Source organism: Rhinoderma darwinii, chromosome 8 (genome assembly GCF_050947455.1).
Source record: "Rhinoderma darwinii isolate aRhiDar2 chromosome 8, aRhiDar2.hap1, whole genome shotgun sequence".
NCBI classification, from domain to species: domain Eukaryota; kingdom Metazoa; phylum Chordata; class Amphibia; order Anura; family Rhinodermatidae; genus Rhinoderma; species Rhinoderma darwinii.
In genome coordinates, this window is record NC_134694.1 from 23,410,883 (window position 1) to 23,431,038 (window position 20,156).

Below are 20,156 nucleotides of genomic sequence, written 5' to 3' on the forward strand. Positions count from 1 at the left end.
CCACTTTTCCTTTGCACCAGTTTTAAAGGAGTTGTCTCATCAGAGACAACCCTTTCAGAATGCGGCCCCTGGGGCAATCAGATGATCATTCTGGGTCCCGCTCCAGGCACCACCAACAAACAGTTGATTTTGCCAGGGCAAAATAAACGGACGACTCGAGTCCACCAGAACGGGAGATGTTCATTCAGAGTAGGTTTTTGTACCGGCTCATAGAGAGGGGCCTTAATAGGGCATATGGACTGGTGTTTTCTTCATGAGATATCCCCTTTAATACATTTCCCCATTGCTTCCTTTATTCTATATTTAAAAGCATTTTAAAGCGAATCTCGAGGCTCCCCCCTTTACTGAGAGCTTCAACTTTTGCTTCAGAATGGGTGTCCGTTATCTTGTTTAATTGTATACAAAAAAATGGCATTCCACTCCAGTGTCATATGTACGAAGTCCCCCCACCCCTTCATTAAAAACACAATTTGGAGACTTGACATTATTTAGTAGAGTGGGCTGTGTATTCTACACTCCTTTCCACACTGGCGAACCTCTTAGTCATGTCTAAACCCTATATGAGTGGCAGATACCCGATAATTTCCTAACTAGGTTTTTAGTTGCTTGGTGTTCATAATGATTCTGTCCTCGTTGTGATAGAATTCAACTCTCCATGCCTTTAAGCTTGTGCTTATACCCCGCAGCCAATCTGATTTCAGACTACCTCAGACACCCATTAAACATACATCTAAGAGTCACTGTCCATAGATCTACCCTAGGGGAGCAAAGCTAAAAAGCAGTCAACACCGAAGAGTATATATAGGTAAGCATTGCCCATAGGTAGTGACTTACGTGCAATTGTGAAGCACTAAACTGGGCATCTATTCAAATCTGAAGGTCCTTCTTTGATTGACCAGTCTAAAAATAAATGGTAAAATTTGTGAAATAGCAAGAAAGATAAAATGGTCGACCCATCAGTACTCCCCTGTCCATATACCCTATTAGGGCACATGGACACTAATGTAATACTACATTCCGCCCTGTAGAGCTGATCAGCCGACGGAAAATTTAACAGCTGAGTGTGGGGGTCTCGGGAACCTTTGAGTGGCTTTCATGTTAAAGGGGTTGTCTCTGTCAAGACAACCCCCTTAACGAAGATATTTAACAAATATTTGCTGGCTATAGAGCCAGTCAAAGCCGGACTTTATAACAATAGACTGAACAAATACTTGCATACATTATTATATTACACTACATGTCTAGAAGTAAACACAGATCATTTATTACAAATATGAAACATTTCAACATTTGATATTAATAAATAAATAAATTGCTCAATCTCCTTTAGCCTCCTTTACTATACATTTGATCTGATGCTGAATTGTGGCACAGACCTTCATCATACGCTAGTAAACAGAATGTTCTTCCTCCAGCGGTAAATCTCAGTGCTTTTAAATTAGGTCAGGGGTGACGTTTAATACACAAACCAAAAGTACAGATTAAATGTTCCTTTAGTATTTATAAACCTTTTTATAGAAAATGCAGTTCATACAGAAGAATTATTTTACCCACGTCTTTAACATGCCCTGAAAATACTGTGGGGGAGATTTACTAAGCAAAATGTGGCAGAAATCTGCCACAAATTGCATTAAAAGAGTGCATCATATTTATTATGTTTGTTAGCCACTTTTTGCACGTTCCAAGACCATTTTGAAAACGGTCTATAAGAAGGGGCGAGGCTAAGAGGAGTCATGACATGCACCAGATTTGTTTAAGACGTGCGAAATTTCGTTGCGCAAAATACTAATTTAAAATAAGCAAGCCATGATGTGCTGTAAGGGAAAGTGTCTTACATGTCTAGCAAAATGCGCCAAATTTATCATAAAGTGTGTGCCACAGTGAACACATTTTGTCCAGTTTCTGAATGCCTGGTGTAGTTTTAGCCCGTCTAATTGTAAATTGTCATAAGAAATTGATGACCTATCCTCAGGTTAGGTGATCAAGCCCCTCACAACTTTACATACTCACCTGATCCCATTCCCGTGCAGTCCTCTTGCAATGCAGGCCAGCTCTCTTCTGAGCAGGTCTGCTGGGGCTGAATGACGCAAGAGGTGCCAGAACTTGCCCCACCATTCAGTGCTAATGGAGGGCTTATGCATGTAGTTGTATATGCGTCCTATAGACACAGGTACAATTATCGTGCAGGAGAGGGTTGCAGCGGCTGGTTTCAGTGGCGCCGCCTGAGGCGAGAAGCTCATCTCGCCTCATGGACTGTGCGGCCCTGCTGTGTGGGTGACGAGAGTCAGACCCACACCGATCAGATATTGATGGCCTATCCTGAGGATAGGCCATCAATTTCTTATGACTGGACGACCCCATTAAGACCGTATTAATAAATCACCCCCTGTACCATACGTTTTCAGAAGTATACTTTGAGATAAAGCTAGGAAAAAGGATGACGGCTGAAGTATAATTGCTGATGGTGTTTTATAACACAAATATCTATTTTTGGGAGCCGGAATACTAACTAGTTCCATAATATTCAATATCGATTGAAGCAAGGCTAGTTTTCTAGAAATAGGGCCATGGGCAACAAGTAAGGTAGCACCTAACCACCCGTTTGCAGTTTTCAGACAGTTGTTATCATAGAAAAATGTATATCACAGATACACTTTGTATCTGCATGTGAATACTGCCATACAGTTTGCCTTGTCCCGTATTATCAAAAAACAAGACATTTCTATGTTCTTAGGCCAGAGCTACACTTCTTTTGTAATTCTGCTGATTTTAACTATTGAGTGACAGCTGCAGTCCACAAGTTTGCATGCAACTCAATGTATTCATTTGGACTGCAGCTGTAGCTCAATAGTTAAAATCAATCAGTAGCGATACAAAAAGTTGAGGTGTAGCCCTGGTCTAAGCCTATGTGCCCAGAGCCAGTGACACAAACGATGCCCCTGAATTATTATAAATAGTATTGCTCACAGCAGACTGTCCACATATAAGGATCACATAGTGTTGGACAGTGGTGTCGCTTTGTATGGGTTCCAAACTATTGTGCCCATGGAATAGATTGGATTTTTGTTTGGCATGGAATTAGTAATTAGGAACCGCATGACAGAGGCTCATGAGCTGCATGTTGGCTACCTTGGATCTATATTAGCATATCTATATAAGCATATTTCAAAAAGTAAAACAGAACACCAACTCTAAATAAATCATTGAGTTGTCTTCTTTTGGGTGACATTCAATATGACCAGTGTTTTCTTCCATGGGAGTTCTCAACCAGCTGTCCTAGATTCCTGAATGGCGTATCTTCATCTTTACGCAATGATACCTTAGTGGGTAATGTGGATATAGTACTGGAATTGGAATATCTCCAGAGACAAGTGTCTTCGCTATCTGAGAGCAATCCCATTCTGTGAGGCACACCTTAGCTTTCTATTGTAGAGGTCCATGCATACTACAAACCGGGATGCGCAAACCCTGTACAGCGGGACACAGAGCTCCAAGGGACCCATATTGTTTCCGTAATACTGCAAGTTTTGAAACGCTCTGAAATCGGAGGTACAGCATGGGTTCATAGCAGTCTATGGGTGACGTATTATGGATCCCTACCACACATATTGGTAATGCGGCTGTTTGCATGGGCCATAAAGCTGTAAATGAATGTGGCCTGGAGCCCTCAATTAGACATTGAGCTGTGAGGTATAATGTACACACTATTTCGCTTACAATTTTAGCCATATGGCGTTATCAAACATTGTTACCAAGGAAATACATTTTTATAATGTTATTGTGCCCAAGTTTATGTGCCCACTTTTCGTTTATTTCACTGTAAAGGTTTTTTTTAATGTGATTTATATTTCTATCTGTTGTTTGAGGTTTAAAATTGTCTATCCTAGGGTCCCTCCATTACTTTGGGTTGCGTTTCATGTTGACGTGTTGAGTTTTAATGGTTTGCAGCTTAATAAAAGCATTCCATGCAAAGCAAATAAAATACAGTTCACACTTTAGTGACCAGCTTTCACTTTGAAGATGTACATATAACTTTCAGCACATCTGTAATGCAGAGAACACATTGTATAATACGTAAAACCAATGAATGGGTGTTGGTGGATATATATATTTTTTTATAACATTTTGTAATATATGTAAAAAAATTAGCGCAGTACAAGTTTATTGAACCTGGTATTTATAGAGTGCGCAATATACTGTAATCTTCTGCTAAGTAGAGAATGCTCTTATTCAAGTTGGTCATGGCCAGGGTGGAGCAGAACCAAAATGTAAATTCTAAAAACATTTAAAGTACAGTGGCTTAGCGCTGATACCTCTAAGCATGGGGTCCTGACATGACAGGTTACACCAGAGGGCAATTTAAGTGCAGCACTTTGGAATATATTGGTGCAAAAAAACAAACCAAAACAAACGATTAGGAATATGACTATGCCCGTAAAATATGTAAGGCATGACACCAACTTTGATAACCTTTCTGTGTGCTGTAGTCCACCGATTCCATTTATTTCTTTAGTTGCCCATCTTTGAACCCACTCAAGCTCTACTATGTCTTTCTTGTACACTGGTGCCAGTGACGTAGCTAAAGACTCATGGTACCCAGTACAAAAGTTCTTCTTAGGTCCCCCCAACTTCTCTTCATGGCTGACGACCTCAGTCCACCCGTAACTTTCTACTGAATCACTGGTCTCTTAAGTGACCCAATGATGCAGCACTAGCTGCCAGGGGCAATTTTAGGGTCTTTAAAGATCAGGGGGTTAAAGCCCTAAGACATATGTTTTGCCATCTCTCATACACAACGTTATGTGCACCACGAATACGACGTTCTGCGCCCTAAACCAAAGCGGACCCGGCTCAGTAGCGAAGAGGCTAAGTCTATGGAGATATTATTGTAATAACAAGGGCCGGTGAAATTTACTATACAGGCCCCAGTTACTACAGTAACCGTTGTCAGACGAGGTGCGGGAGGGCCATGGTTTCAGGGCCCGGTCGTAACTGTCACTTCTATAGCTATGCCACTGCCCTAACCCAAACCGAATTAGAGTTATGTGACAGCTTGACAGACAACAAAATTCTTGAATTATTATTAGGGAACACCTGTGGGCCTAGGTAAGCTTCCCTAGACTCAACCAGGCACTGAAGTCCTGCCTGTTGTCCGGTACCGTAGTAGAAGCAGAGACACAGATTTCCATGATGAGCTCATCCCGTTATAGGTATTGTTACCCTGATCTGCATGGGTTCCCTAGCAGATTAATGCACTGCCCGATATACCTATCAATCCCGGCAAAATTCTAATTGCGGCGGCTGGCATGGAGAGACGGTCCACAGAGAGGTGAGTATATTACATCAGGACTTCTCTTTCTAGAGGAACTGCATTGTTAGCAAAGAGGGAAATTGGCCCATAAGTCCTGGAAAGGGCATCAAGGGAAAAAGCAAATAGCGGGCCCTGCTTTTCTGAGTGGCAAATTCCAAAGACATAATTGAGGGGCCTATGTTGATCTTTGTTATGGTGCCCCCTGTCTTCTAAGTATGCCACAGATGACAAAGATCTATCTGTAAAATGGAAATATTTACTAACAGAGTAGGTTTTTACCTTGCTTAAAGAGGCTCTGTCACCACATTATAAGTGCCCTATCTTCTACATAATATGATCAGTGCTGTAATGTAGATTACAGTAGTGTTTTTTATTGAGAAAAACTATCAATTTTGACGGAGTTATGGCCTATTTTAGCTTTATGCTAATTACTTTCTTAATGGCCAACTGGGCGTGTTTTACTTTTTGACCAAGTGGGCGTTGTGGAGAGAAGTGTATGACGCTGACCAATCAGCATCATACACTTCTCTCCATTCATTTATACAGCACATAGCGATACAGCTATATCACTATGTGCAGTCACATACACACACACACTAACGTTACTGCAGTGTCCTGACAGTGAATATACATTACCTCCAGCCAGGACGTGACGTCTATTCAAAATCCTGACACCTGGCTAAAGTTTCTGTAAGATTTACAGCAAGGCAAGCGTAATCTCGCAAGATTACGCTGTAAGCTGTCATTTAAAATGAGATTACTCTTGCCTTGCTGTAAATTTCACAGAGACAATAGCGAAGTGTCAGGATTCTGAATAGATATCACGTCCTGGCTGGTAGTGATGTCTATTCACTGTCAGGACACTGCAGTTACATTAGTGTGTGTGTATGTGGCTGCACATAGTGATCTAGCTATATCGCTATGTGCTGTGTAAATGAATGGGGAGAAGTGTATGACGCTGATTGGTCATTGAGTGGTCAGCGTCATACACTTCTCTCCACAACGCCCACTTGGTCAAAAAGTAAAACACTCCCAGTTTTCTATTAAGAAAGTCGTTAGCATAAAGCTAAAATAGGTCATAACTCCGTCAAAAATTATCGTATTTCAAAATAAAAAACACTGCTATAATCTACATTACAGCGCCGACTTTTCTACCAAGAGGCCCCAACCCTTGCTGTGATATACCTAGCAGGGGCACAACCGAGACTGCAGAGATTGGGTGACTGACTGACTGACTGACCAATGCCGAGACAGGTCAGAAAGGTTGTGGAGGAGCCGGGAATGAGGAGGAGAGTGGCCCTTTGTAGACAATGGCCTATCTGGCATTTTGCCAGAATTACCAGTCCGGCCCCTACTGCAACCTAAAATGAGATGGGCTAATTTTTTTCTAAAATTTCTCAATCTTCAGGTTTTCGTGCACTAGAATAGCCAGATTCTAATAACCCCTTCGTGCACCCTGATATGCCATTACAAGACCCGCGCTCCATATGCTGCGGGTGTCAGCTGTATTTGATATCGGACACCCGGGACTAACAGCCGGGAGCAGCGATCGTGCTACTTCTGGCTGTTTAACCCCTCAAATGCTGCTGTCAATCACGACCGCAGTATCTGAGGCGTTGAAAAGAGGGGGCGGCCCCCTCCGACAGCTCACCGCCCCCCCTGAAATAAGATTGGAGTGTGATGACGGTTCTTATGGCAGCCCAGTGCCCTAATGAAGTCCCCCAGGGCTGCCTTCACTCTGCCTCTGCTAAGCCTTGACTGTGGCAGAGCTTAACAGATGCCTGTAAAAATGACGATATACTGCAATACATTAGTATTCAAGTCCCCTAAGGGGGGCTAATAAAGTATGTGAAAAAAAGTAAAAAAAAGTTATTAGTAGTGACAAAATAAATAAATATTAAAAGTTTAAAAAAAAAACCTTTTCCCATTTTCCCCCTAAAGTAATGAAAAAAATAAAAAAAGTAAACAAAATTGGTATCGCTGCGTCCGTAAAAGTCTGAACTATTACAATATAGTGTTATTTAATGTAGACGGGGAACACCGTAAAAAAGATAAAATGTAAAATGCCAAAATCGCTGTTTTTTGGTCAACTGAAATGTAATAAAAAGTGATAAAAAAGTTCTACATACCCAAAAAACGATAAAAAACTACAGCTCGTCCTGCAAAAAAAAATAAGCCCTCACACTGCTCAATCGGTGGAAAAATAAAAAAGTTATGGCTCTCAGAATGTGGCGACACAAAACATTTTTTAATTTTAACAAATTCATTTAAAAAAAAAAGGTTGTATGCACTATCAGCGCTTATTCACAGTGAAGTCAATTGGAAGCTTTAAAGAGTAACTGTACTTTCAGAAATCTTTTGATATTGTCATAGAGACATGTCAGAAGTTTTGATCTGTGGGAGTTTTGGTACTAAGAGCCCACTGAGTGCTTAAACGATGGGGCAGAAACACTCCGCTCCAGAGGCCCCAATGCAAAATCTATAACAGGGTCCCCCACCTACAATGTGCCATTTATAATACTTATGTGGCAGATGGGGCTTTGGGGCCACACAGACACTACGGCCCAGGTGTAACTACCCCCGCCTGACTGGTGCCCGAAACTGTACACAATATTTCATGTGCGGTCTAACTTGTGAAATGTAAAGTGGTAGAACTGTGTTCTCGTGATGCGTATCCATGTCCCTTTTGATGCATCCCATGATCTTACACTAGTATATTTTCGACTTTTAACCAGGTTTTTCCCATTTAGTATGTAATGGTGACATGTAGTTTACCTTTCCACGTGCATAACCTTACATTTATCAATATTAAACCTCATTTGCCACTTTTCTGCCCAAGCTTCCAACTTATCTATTTGTAACATAGTACTGGCCACTTTTGTGTTACTTATTACATTTTAGTATCACCTGCAAAAATGTATATTTCTAATTAATCCGCTAATTTTGTCTTTTAGATTGATATGTCAACAATCTCCACCCAGGCGGGATCCACACTGAATAACTTGGTCCTCAGGGCTCAAGAGCTAGTCATTCTTCTACATTCCTTACAGGTGGACAGACAGGAGTTTGTGTGCCTGAAATTTCTTATACTCTTCAGCCTTGGTGAGTACATGGAATAATATTATATCTGGGCTGTGGGTATCATGTAAACAGAATAGAAACAAGTCTGTAGTACCTCTATCTTAATCGATCGTCCAGGATTTAAAACAAAGGTCGGCTTTATTCTAGAAAAAGCACCAATCCCACCCATGGGTTGTGTGTGGTATTGCAGCTCCACCCCATTTAAGTGAGCTGCAATACTAAACATAACGCATGGACAGTGGTGCTGTTTCTGCAAAGAAGTCGATCTACTTCTTGTTTTTTTTATTAATTCTGGACAAATAATACCTTTAACTTGATTTACTGCCTGCTTGGCGGAATAAACAGTAGCACATAAAACATTATGGACTTATAGTATGTATCACATTACATATATTACTTGCAGAGGGGAACAATGAGTATTACTAAAAATAGTGCCAAGGTTAGGACTTCAAAAGTAACATTGAGATGAGCAGCACTGTTGTATAATACTTGGCTGAAGTAAAACGGTTACTGGAGCTATATCTGGCAATGTCTGGCATGTAGCCCAAGACCACCAACAATCTGTATGTTACTTATCCCCGAACCCCACCCAATTTAAAGGTGGCTACATATTATAATAGTTCCAATAATACAATTTTTCCTTTGGTTCTTCATCTTTAGTAGACGTGTAACTTTCAGTCTAGGCTCTAGATTCTCAACCTGTGGTACCTGTGCCCGAGGACAGAACACGCCATGTCTCAAAAGTATACTCACACCATGCTCTTCATAGGTGCCGCTCAGTGTACAATCATAGCCTTGGGGGTACTTTGATGTAATATATTTAAGTAGGGGGTACTTGGCTTAGGAATATTGAGAAACACTGGTCTGTTTTATTTAACAATTTCAGTTGAGAGCAAGGTTTGGGTTTTTTACATTTATGTGAACTAAGATAATTACCTGTATGTACATATGAAAAATAAAAACAGCAAAAACCTTTTTTGTTCTGGCCAGAACAATTCTATATACAGACTTGCATTAGTATAGCCATCTATGGTTTATATGGAAAAATTACAGTCAAATTATGTGTAGGTGTAAGTAAGGCAGGGAGGTTTTTGTTGCAAGGGATGACAATAGACCCACGTGATGAAAACAAGTTTGTGGACAGGTGATATACAGAAACGGCCACAAGGGGGGTGTAAAGATCTCCTCACAAATGAGTGGCACAGTCTTTTTGAACATTACACAATACAGGGGCAGTAATTTGGGCAAAGGTGGCTCACCACTTCCGGACAGTGCTTTCAACTCCTCCCTGCTTATCTCCATACTCTGTCGCTTTCTCTGGCTCTTTTCTTTCTCTCTTGCGGGATGCAACTCCACCCGCCGTATTAATCTCTCTGCTTGCAGAGAGGCTCCCCAGAAAATTAACCACCATTACGGAACCCACTATATTTCCAGGGTCCCCTTCGTCACATGCTTGCCATCACTACAACGCTCTATTGCTCTCAGTTGTAGCCTGTGCACTGCCCTCCAATTGGCAGGAACAGCCGCCTTTATAAGTGTAGCACGGCCGATTATGAGGCACACAGCGTCCATACGCTGGTTGCTTCCTCACACAGTTGTTAGTGCAGAAAATGGCATCTGGGCAGTTTCCCCAGGCGCCACATTCAACCAGGCGAAATACAAAGTAAGCCACCCTTGCATGCAATAAAGAGTACATTACCATTAAATAAAACAATCACAAGTATATACACATATAATATCGCCAACAGACCTGGGGGAAAGTAGTTAGACGACATAAATGTAATGCACTTAAAGCAACAGTGGCATCTTCTTCCCCAAACTGCAATGCTAGGTTGAACACAGCCGGTAGTGGTTCTTGGTCTTAACTAGCCTTTTTAATTAACGTCTTTGCATCTGCAATCAATTTCTCTCGGATGTCTTTATATCAATGACTGTGGAGTTAAGTTTATAGCTTCAATAGCATATTCTTCTAGAAGAAGTCCCCCCGCTATCATACTCGTGTCAGATATCTGGTGATGCCGGATGCCGTGCTCACAGTAGGCCTTATTCACACGAGCGTAGTTCATGTCCGTGATACGCGCGTGAAAATAACACGCGTCGCACGGACCTATGTAACTCAATGGGGCCGTTCAGACAGTTTGTGATTTTCACACTGCGTAAAACTCACGACATGTCCTATACTTGCCCGTTTTTCGCGCATCACGCACCCATTGAAGTCAATGGGTGCGTGAAAATCGCGCACGGACACGGAAGCACTTCCATGTGCTGCGCGTGATTCGCGCTACAGTTGTTAAATAAATTAATGTAAAAATAAAAGCACCTCGTTCTTTTCTGTTTCTAAACATAAAAACAGAGTGTCGTAAGGATGCCATATGCGCGAAAATCACGCAGCCACACACCACATACTGATGACACACGCAACTGCAATGCACAAAAAACGCTGCGTTTTTTGCGCGCGCAAAATGCACACGTTCGTGTGGATAAGGCCTATAACCCAGGAACTACAGCAGCTCCACACTCCTGGACCCTGTTCACACAGAGTTTTTTTTAAGACATACATTTTTCATAAATTTTTTTCCTGCATATGTCGCACCATTTTTGGCCCGCGGCCATTGAATCTGATGCAAGAACTGCTGGCAAAAAAACGCAGCGGAAAAAAACCTCAAAAACGAGCGCCGCAGGATTTTTCTGCCTCCCATTGATTTCAATGGGAGGTCAGAGGCAGAAACTGTGGCAAGAAAGTACATGCCGCTCTGGAGAAAAAAACCCTCTGCCTCCCATTGAAGTCAATGGGGGGGGAGCGATTTCAGAGATTTTTTTGGTGCAGATCTCGACGCGGTTTCCTCATCAAAATCAGTGCCAAAAAACTCTGTGTGAACTGGCTCTTATATTGGATCACCTTTTGAGATACAATGTATGTGTTGGTTTAATTTTAAATTCATGAAAGAAAAATCTACACTGCAGTTCATTTTTTTTTAAGCTTTTGTCTACTCTCTCATGGGCAAAATACAATCTGCCATTATTTGAAGGATCCACCTCTCCCCGCTGCCCTACACATTTATCGCTCACACTCAGAAAAGAAAATACCATATAATTTTTTTATTCATTTGAACAAATATATAAGTATGGGTTCACTTTAAGGACACTAAAGGTCATCATGTACTTTAATTAGAGTGGATTTCTAGCCAAAGAAAAAAAAAAAAAGCCGCCATCTTTCAGGATTTATCACTATAGCGCTGTGGGAGGACAGAGAGCTGATTACACAGTGAAGCCTAAACGGAGTCTGCAGACAGTGTGTGATATCTCACTCACTAAAAGTTAATTATCATGAACTGAGTCCCGGGCATTCACTTGTAATATTATCAAGTACTTGAAAACAACACAAAGCAAATAAAAAAAATAAAAAAACACAAAAAACAGTTGCATGAGAAAAATGAATGATCCATTCATTATAGTTTGTCAAAATGTTAATATATAGTTCACCCTTGCACAAGAAATAAAATATAAAAATTAATAAAAATGATGGTTCTGTTATCGCTTTTCCTCACTAAGGATATTAGATAACAAAACGTTTAAAAAAAAAACTCCGGTATTTTCTAAAAAGTTTTTCAATCTTTTTTTAATGTATCATTATGGAGATAAAAAAAAAAATCAACATTAGAGGAAAAACAGAAAGTGCCCCCAGTATAAATCCAAAAAGCATATTTGGAAATATCAATGAAATGGGAGCAGACATTGAAGGGTTTAGGTCGCTTTGGGTAAACTAGACCTTCCTTTTTCCCCCATCTCTTGGTTGAACTTGATAGACAAATGTATTTTTTCAACTGTACTATGTAAGAATGGGAAACCATTCCTCCAGTACAGCTGTGCCTTTAAGGTGAAGTTTTGCTAGTGGTATATGCGGCGTATTGTTTATGTATGCGAGACACTGAAGCAGAAGCTGAATGTTTGTTCCAAAATAGACCATGTTTGCAACACTCTGTCCAGATCTGATTATGAGGTGAACCACAGATATTGTGTCGGCACAACATCACTGTTGATACTTGTCTCGGAATTAGAGCAGCAAATAGATTACAGAATGTACGTCACACGGGTTCTAGAAAGCCTGTCACTCCACGGGAACGAGAGATTTCTCATCACCGCAGAGTCTCTGGCCAATCCTGCTTAGACTATTTCACACATTTATTTGTCTCTTAGACAAAATAGAGTAAGTTGGTCCAAGCCAAGTGGCATAAGGGTAAAGGATGGAAACTTTTCACAGCTCTATCAAAAACCATTCTGCTTGTTGGGTTAATTTCCTAATCAAATGATTTAGGTTCAAGTGCACTATAGAGAACTCAATTCTTCTTTGAATACTAATTTAAAGGGGGTTTTCTGAGTTATTTTAAAAATTTGCCAATGTAGAAGGGATGCAAAAAAAACCCGCCACTGCTCAACTCACGGATCCCCATCGTTCCAGCGCCACCGCTCCATTCCTTCCCGCCACTGTGTATTGACATAGCTGCAGCGATAATGTGCCCTGAAATCAATGGTGATGGAAACGGAAACTTCTGGTTTCCGTTTGTGTCTGTTCAGGGTCCCGTTCCGACAGAAAGCTCCGAAAGGTCCTTGAAGTCTCTGTCTTATTAAACGTAGCAACTTCAGCATCTCTTCCCCACCCTCAGCCACATCTTGCTAATTCAAATACCCCCCCCCCCGCTGAATGTTCTTCGAATTGTCGTCCTGCTGAGAACCTGCGATGGGCCCCTATCTCCCACCAAAGGTACCACCTTCAAAGACCCCATTTGTGCCAGCTGCAACGACATATCTACCCAAACTAGTGAGAAATAAAAACATAACAACACAACGCAAGAAGAAAAATGAAAACGTGCTGGGTGGGTGTCACGCTGTTCCACTGCTGGATTTTGACTGCCTGACTCCTCCCACACTATATGTACCCCCTATGAACCCTGCCACTAATAATGTAAGGGGCTATCCTTTTCCCTCCTCTTGAACTTCTCACCTCTAGGTACTAGCCTGGTATTTACTCTCCATTTTAACTCTTGCTCAACCTGCCAAGGGCTAGAGCATCTCTCCAAAGTCATAAGGCCCTACCCTAAGCTGCGCCTAGGTTCTCGCCAATGCTTTCTGGAAATCATCATCTTTACAACTGTAACCTGATGTAAAACTAAATCTCGCACTGCATTACGGGAGCTCAGCTAAACTGTTAGGGGTGTGTCTGTCATCAACCTTGTAGACTGTTCAATAACAGCCAGCAGAATTGTGAATGCAGCTCTGGACTTTAATTTAGGATTAGTGCAAGATAAAAAAAAAAGCAATGTGTTTGCAGAGTTACTAAACATTTTAAGTGGGTATACAAAGGTAAATAAATATTCTGCACAGAGATTTCAGAAAAGACATAAGAATAATATGTTAGAATTCTAGAGTTACAATACTTTAGTTTATACATTAATACTTTTTTACTTATGGGGCAGACACAGACAAAACAGACCCGGGGTATGTAGAGAGGGTAGCATCTTCTCTTTCAAGATTTTGCAGTACATCTATGAATTCATGATGCGATTGATGAAACACCACACACTCATATAGCCCCATATAAGAAGTTTACCACTGATGTGCTTCACTGTGGGGACCATGTACCACTGTAATTCTCCCCCTTGCGACACCATACATTAAGCATGCCATCAAATACAAAAAGTTACATTTTGGCCTCATCAGACCAGAGTATGGTTTCCCAAAGTCTTTACTCTTAGCAAAATGAGCTTTGGCAAAAGCTAGACAGGCTTCCTTGTGCTTTAGCTATTGCAGTGACCTCCTGTGTAGACTAAAACCGTGCATTAAATTTCTATGCAGAATGCGTCTTACTGTGTGTGATGAAACAATCATTCCCGTTTGGCTTGCTACAGATTTTGCCAGCTCTGAGGATCTTGGTTGGTGATTCTCCTGCACTTTTCTCAGCAAAGGTCGTTCATCACGATATTAAAGTTTCTCTCCCATGTGCTGCCATTGTTATCGGTGTTAAGTCTGAAAGTGATTCAGTGGGTTAAGTACCACTTCTAATTGTCAAACATTTACACCGGTTTAAGTGTGATGGTTTGACAAACTCATCTACCGATCACTTAACCTTAAGTGCTTGTTCAGACAAGTGTATCATGTCCGTGTGACGGACGTTAATACAACGGCCATCACACGAACTCATGTACTTCAATGGGGCTATTCACAAGGTCGTTGTTTCAACGGAGCGTGTGAAGGGTCAGTGAAAAATTAGGACATGTCCTATTTTACTGCGTGTCTTGCATCCCTCCATAGACTCTAGTCTATGGGGGATCCGTGACAACGCGTCCCGCAGTTGTGCAGTTCGGACGTGCATGTACATTCAGACGAGCGTAGCTAACCTCAGGCTAACCTCGGACGTGAAAAACTGCAGTTTGTCACGTCTGGGGTGCACCCGTGCGGGGCGCGTTGTCATGGATACCCCATAGAATAGAGTCTATAGTGGGATGCGTGACACGCAGTAAAATAGGACATGTAAAATAGGAAATTATATTTTCTTCTTTAATTCGCAACTGATAAACCAGAGTTGGTAAAACATTAAGTAAGAAGTCCAGACAGTTCTTATTTGTAAAGAGAAATGGCTTAAAGGGAATATATCAACTCTATTTTATTTTTCCTACTTAAAACCAGAGAGTAAACCATATTCTTTTTTTCTAATCAGTTTTTCTTTTTTGATTATACATTGTTATTCTATTTCCTGTACATGATTATGAGGGCAGCCATTTGACCCGAGATGCTGTTAACAACATTTAGAAAAATGCTTTACAGCAGTCATATGGACCATAGGAAACAACAGTCTGAAGCTGACCATCACCTATTGTCCATGGTGGATCCTGTGTTATCTATATAGAGGTGTTACCAGTCAGTGTAATCCTGCCTGTGATGATAATGAGATGACTGCTGAGAAGTGATCTCTAAAGAACAGGAAGTGTCAGCCTATCATGAGGTTCAGTGGCCATTGTGAAAACTGCAAAATTTTAGATTTTTTTTAAAGATATATAATGACCTAGACAAAAGAATATATAAATATATATCATCAAAAGTTCTTAAAAAAATATGTTTAACAAAATAAACTGATTCAAACAATAATTCACTTTCGGATCACACATTTCCTTTGATTTTTTAGGTTTCAGAGGGGGTATACTCATTAATGCAGTGTACTGTGCAAATAACTATACAACATATGAAATTTAAAGGCCACAGCTTTGTCACCAAAAAAGTATAAGGTGGACGTCAGCATATCCTTAAAACTATTTATTCAGGCAAAGTGGTTACGGCACTGTGAAAGATGTTTCGGCTTATGTAGAAGCCTTTTTTCAAGCCTTGAGCCGAAACGCTGTTCACAGTGCTGTACCAGTTTGCCTGGATTAATACTTTTGAGGATATGCTGACGTCCACCTTCTACTTTTTTGATGACTTTATGATAATGGATTGGGACTGATCCATCCAAGAAGGACTGGCATCTTAACAGAAGGGATTGCTGTGCTGCTTCCAAACCCATTTTTTTCCTTATGCAACAGCTTGATTTGTCATCATCAGTATAATACAATCTGGAAATGTTTGTTAGTACAAAACAAAAAAAATACATTCTATAAAACAGCTCATAGCAAGGCCTTGACAGACACATTCAGAATGCAATAACCTATGTGCTATTAGTAAATAAAATGTTATTTGTTAGTCATAGTGTTTGCTTAATTAGTATCACCACGTTAAAAACACTTCACCTAAAAGTTAACAATTATTTTGTACACCTGATGACCAAAGGAGAAAAGGGCAAATAATATTAACTTCTGGAGGAAAAAGGAATTTCAGTTCATACCCTTTGTCCAATAAAATGATAGAAAACAGCTTATTTGATGTCCCTTTTATGTGGAAGTAAATACAGTTGTGGTCAACATTATTGGCAGCCTTGATTGTTTAGCATAAAAAATGCCAATATCTTCAGAAATAAGTGGATATGTACCAACATTTTAATAGCATGTCCAAACACATTCAACAAAAAAGTTGACCTGTCAACATACATGCAATCTTTAAAAAAAAAGAAATAAAGAATAAACATAGTATATGACATGGACAAGATTAAAGGCACCGTTCCCTAATACTTGGCTGCACAACTTTTGGCTACAATTTGCACCTGTCTGCTGGTAGCTTAATTGGACAGAGATGAGGACTCATTACTAGTTTAAAACAGTCAATTTTTTCTTCTTTCTCAACCACTCTTGTGTACTTTTGGATGTGTGCTTTGGGTCCTTCTGTAGGACCCGATTTCCTCGACTCAAATCTTGTTTTCTTACACTTGGTTGCATATTTCACTCTAAAATGCTCTGATAATTTTTCTGTAACACGTTCAAAGCCTCCAGTCCCAGAGGCAGCAAAGCAGCCCGCAACATTATGAATCCTCCACCATGTTTCTCTGTAGGTAGGATGCACTTTTCCTTATAGGTGTATCGTCCTTAAATATAAGACTATCATTTATTTGCTCTAGAGCTCTAGGTTGGTTTCATAAGTCCATAGAACATTTTTCAGGAATGATTCTTGTTTTTCTATATCATTTTTGGCAAAGTTCCATCACTTTTTTTTATGCCTTTCTGTAAGCAGTGGAGTCCTCATTGGCCTTCGCCAATAGAGCCCTGTTTTGTTCAGCATGCAGCGTATGGTGCGGGTTGAAACGTCACTCCAAATGTTTCCAGCTCAGCCTGAAGTTCTTCGGATCTTGTACGTGGTTTCTTTTCCACTTTTCAAACCAACTTTCATAGGGTTCTCTCATCAATTTTCCTCTTTCCCCCACTTCCTGGAAGGTTCTTGACTGTTCCATTAGTAGCAAACTTCTTGATAACATTTTGAACTGTTGAAGCCGGGATGTAAAGGTCTTTGGATATAGTCTTATATCCTTCAGACTGCTTGTGCTTAGTAAAGATAGCATTTCTGGTCTGCTCGGACAGCTCTCTTGTCTTTGCCACTGTGAACACGGAACAGGGAATAAAACATGCTTTTTTAAAGCGGATCTGTCACGAGTTTATTGATACCCTAACAAATCTAATAGGCGCTATGATGCTAATAACTACAATGTATTTTTTTTCAAAACCGTTTATTATTTGCAAAGTTATGAGCATTTTTCTAAACTTGCTAACTTGGCTATACCTGCCAAATGGGAGGTAACTTTTTCTTTTCACTCTGGTCGGTGTAATGTTTTTTTTATGATGCTGTCCAATCAGCTGGTGATATCTCTGGTTGTACCACAGCTAGAACTTCGATCCTGGTGCCATATGAAAGATTAGAATCCCATCTTTCATATGCCTCAGATCTGTTCTAGGTGGTCCACAGCCAGAGATATGGCTATTTAAAGTGATCCCCCTTCCCTTTAGCCTCAGTCTCTCACACTGTGTGAAGCAGCTTCATGCTGATAGGACAGCGTTAGAGGCTGTGAGGTAGCGCTACCTCAGGAGAATCGCAGCTGTTACCTCCCACTTGTCTAGTATAGGCTCATTTGCATATCTAGAAAAAAGCTCATAACTTTTAAAAGAATAAATATTTTGGACACAATTTTCACTAACATTATCAGTGTGACAGCGCCTATTAGCTAGAACTAGTGGCATTACTAAACTAGTAACAAATCCTCTATAAGCATCAAACATCATTCATAGGCTAATTAAAGTCATGTGAGCACTGACAAGGTGGGGACAGATAAGTCAAATTTTTAATTAGTCACAGGTTAGTCTGATTTTGTCCTTTGTTTCAGGCCAGGGTTACACCTAAACTTTTTGTAGTTCTACTGATTGATTTGAACTCTTCAGTGGCAGCTGCAGTCCACAAGATTGCATGCAACTCAATGTATTCATTTGGACTGCAGCTGTATCTCGATAGTTACAATTGATCAGTTGCGCTACAAAAAGTTTCAGTGTAGCTCTGGCTTCAAACTGGGTGAAATGAATCATGTCCTGGAATGGTTATCAATTTTGTATTAAACTTTTCCTGCAAAGTTTTTTTTTTTGTTATTTTATGTTGTGTGCTTTTCTGTATCAAACATGAGTTCATATATATATCTAAGCAGTTTCACTAAACACTTTATTTAAGGAGATATTTTCCATGGTGTATTTAATATTCAGGGGTGCCAATAATGTTGACCACAACTGTATTTTCCGGCATCTGGTATTGGTAGTGGGGTTTATCTAGTATTACCTTGATTTGTGATTGGAGTGGGTACATAATATTCCCTCGCATATAGGGGGAGTGGACTAGGTAATATTTTCTGGTTTCCTTTTGGTCGGAGGGGATTTAATTAATATTCCCTGTGGGAATGGTAGGTAAAATGGAATATGGCTTTCGTGAGGGAAAGGTAACTTGGCGTCCAGTGGGGTGGGTGAGTTGGTAGGTTACATATCTCTCAGGTTTTGGGAAAAAAACAAAACAGGTATGTGTAACATCCAAAGCAACATTTTTTTTTAGATGACAGTGTCACAGTACCCCCATATCAAAGCCAGTCACCCCCCCCCCTTTACTCTCATAATAGAGTATGGTACCAAGTTAGCACAAAGCTCCTGTAACAGTGATAGCCAACAGAGACAGTGTGGAGTGATTAGCTGACCTGTTGACCAATGATAATGGTGGTAGAGTCTATGTTTTAAGGCCCTTGAAGGCCAATGGTTCACCCTGCCAGAGGGACTTGTTGATGTCAATGTGCCAGTGCTGTCAATGAAGTAATCTAAACACATGGATGCTTTGGGCTCACGCTCTGTAATTTTAACTTTTTGACCCTCTAATATTGCCCAAATGGCAGAATTTATTGATTAGTTGGCCTTTGTTTGCAGCCTGTAGAGTTTAATAGAACTATTAGAAAATCCTTTCACAAACAGCAGCCTCTTCTTTTCCTTCAAAACCATTTATGGAGACAACTGGTGGGAGATTTATCAAAACTGTCTAATAGGAAAAGCTGGACTTGATGCAGGTAGCAACCAACCAGGGCTCAGGTTTCCTTTCTAAAACTGCTCTGGACAACTGCGCTGTGATTGATTGCTATGGGCAACAAGGCAAGATTTTGTGTGACAGTTTTGATAAATATGGTCAATTGTTTTTCCCTGAATGTCTTCCCTAAAGCCTCAACAAGGCAGCACTATTGAAAAGTAAAGGAAAATAAATATCTAGCTGTGCTGTTAACCAATCATAATCTCTCTTTGTCTAGTACAGGGGTAGAAGGACTTGCCGTGCACATAAATATGTACCACTAGGTGTGCTAATCTAGAATGGAAATCCAGGGGTATTGCCTACAAGCAGCAATTTGGGCACTGCTTGACAAGCACTTGCATGGTACCCTTTACCAGTCATTATGTAATATATTTATTATATTAAACAAACCCAAAAAGATTTGAAAAAATTCTACGGTTACATTAGCATTTAATTAACAGAAGTTGGTATCTCTTTTAAAGTAAAGCTCTGCGCTTATCTAGATATACCAAAGAGCTGCTATCTGTTGTTTAATGCCCTGCTCTCTAATGATAATGAGATCACTCAGCTGATCCTGTCCCAGTGTACACTGCAAAGCTCAAAAGAGAGCTATAGGACATGTCATCTTATGTTTTCTCTAGTGGCTAGTTTGGAAACTGGAATATGTCAGGATTTTCTTTTTCAGAATTGTCAAAAAAAAAAATACAAAAACCCTAACAACATTACCTGATGATACATTCAGACTGAGCTTAGTGGTCTTAGGGTCCTT

General features: G+C 40.4%; 1 protein-coding gene across 2 annotated transcripts in view; it reads left to right on the forward strand.

Moving 5' to 3' along the window:
* Positions 1-20,156, forward strand: part of NR5A1 (nuclear receptor subfamily 5 group A member 1) — a 143,628-nt gene that overhangs the window by 95,746 nt on the left and 27,726 nt on the right. For both annotated transcript variants that reach the window (XM_075835505.1, XM_075835504.1), the window contains exon 6: positions 8,266-8,413. In XM_075835505.1, the coding sequence (XP_075691620.1) occupies positions 8,266-8,413 (148 nt within the window). The remainder of the gene's footprint in view (positions 1-8,265; positions 8,414-20,156) is intronic.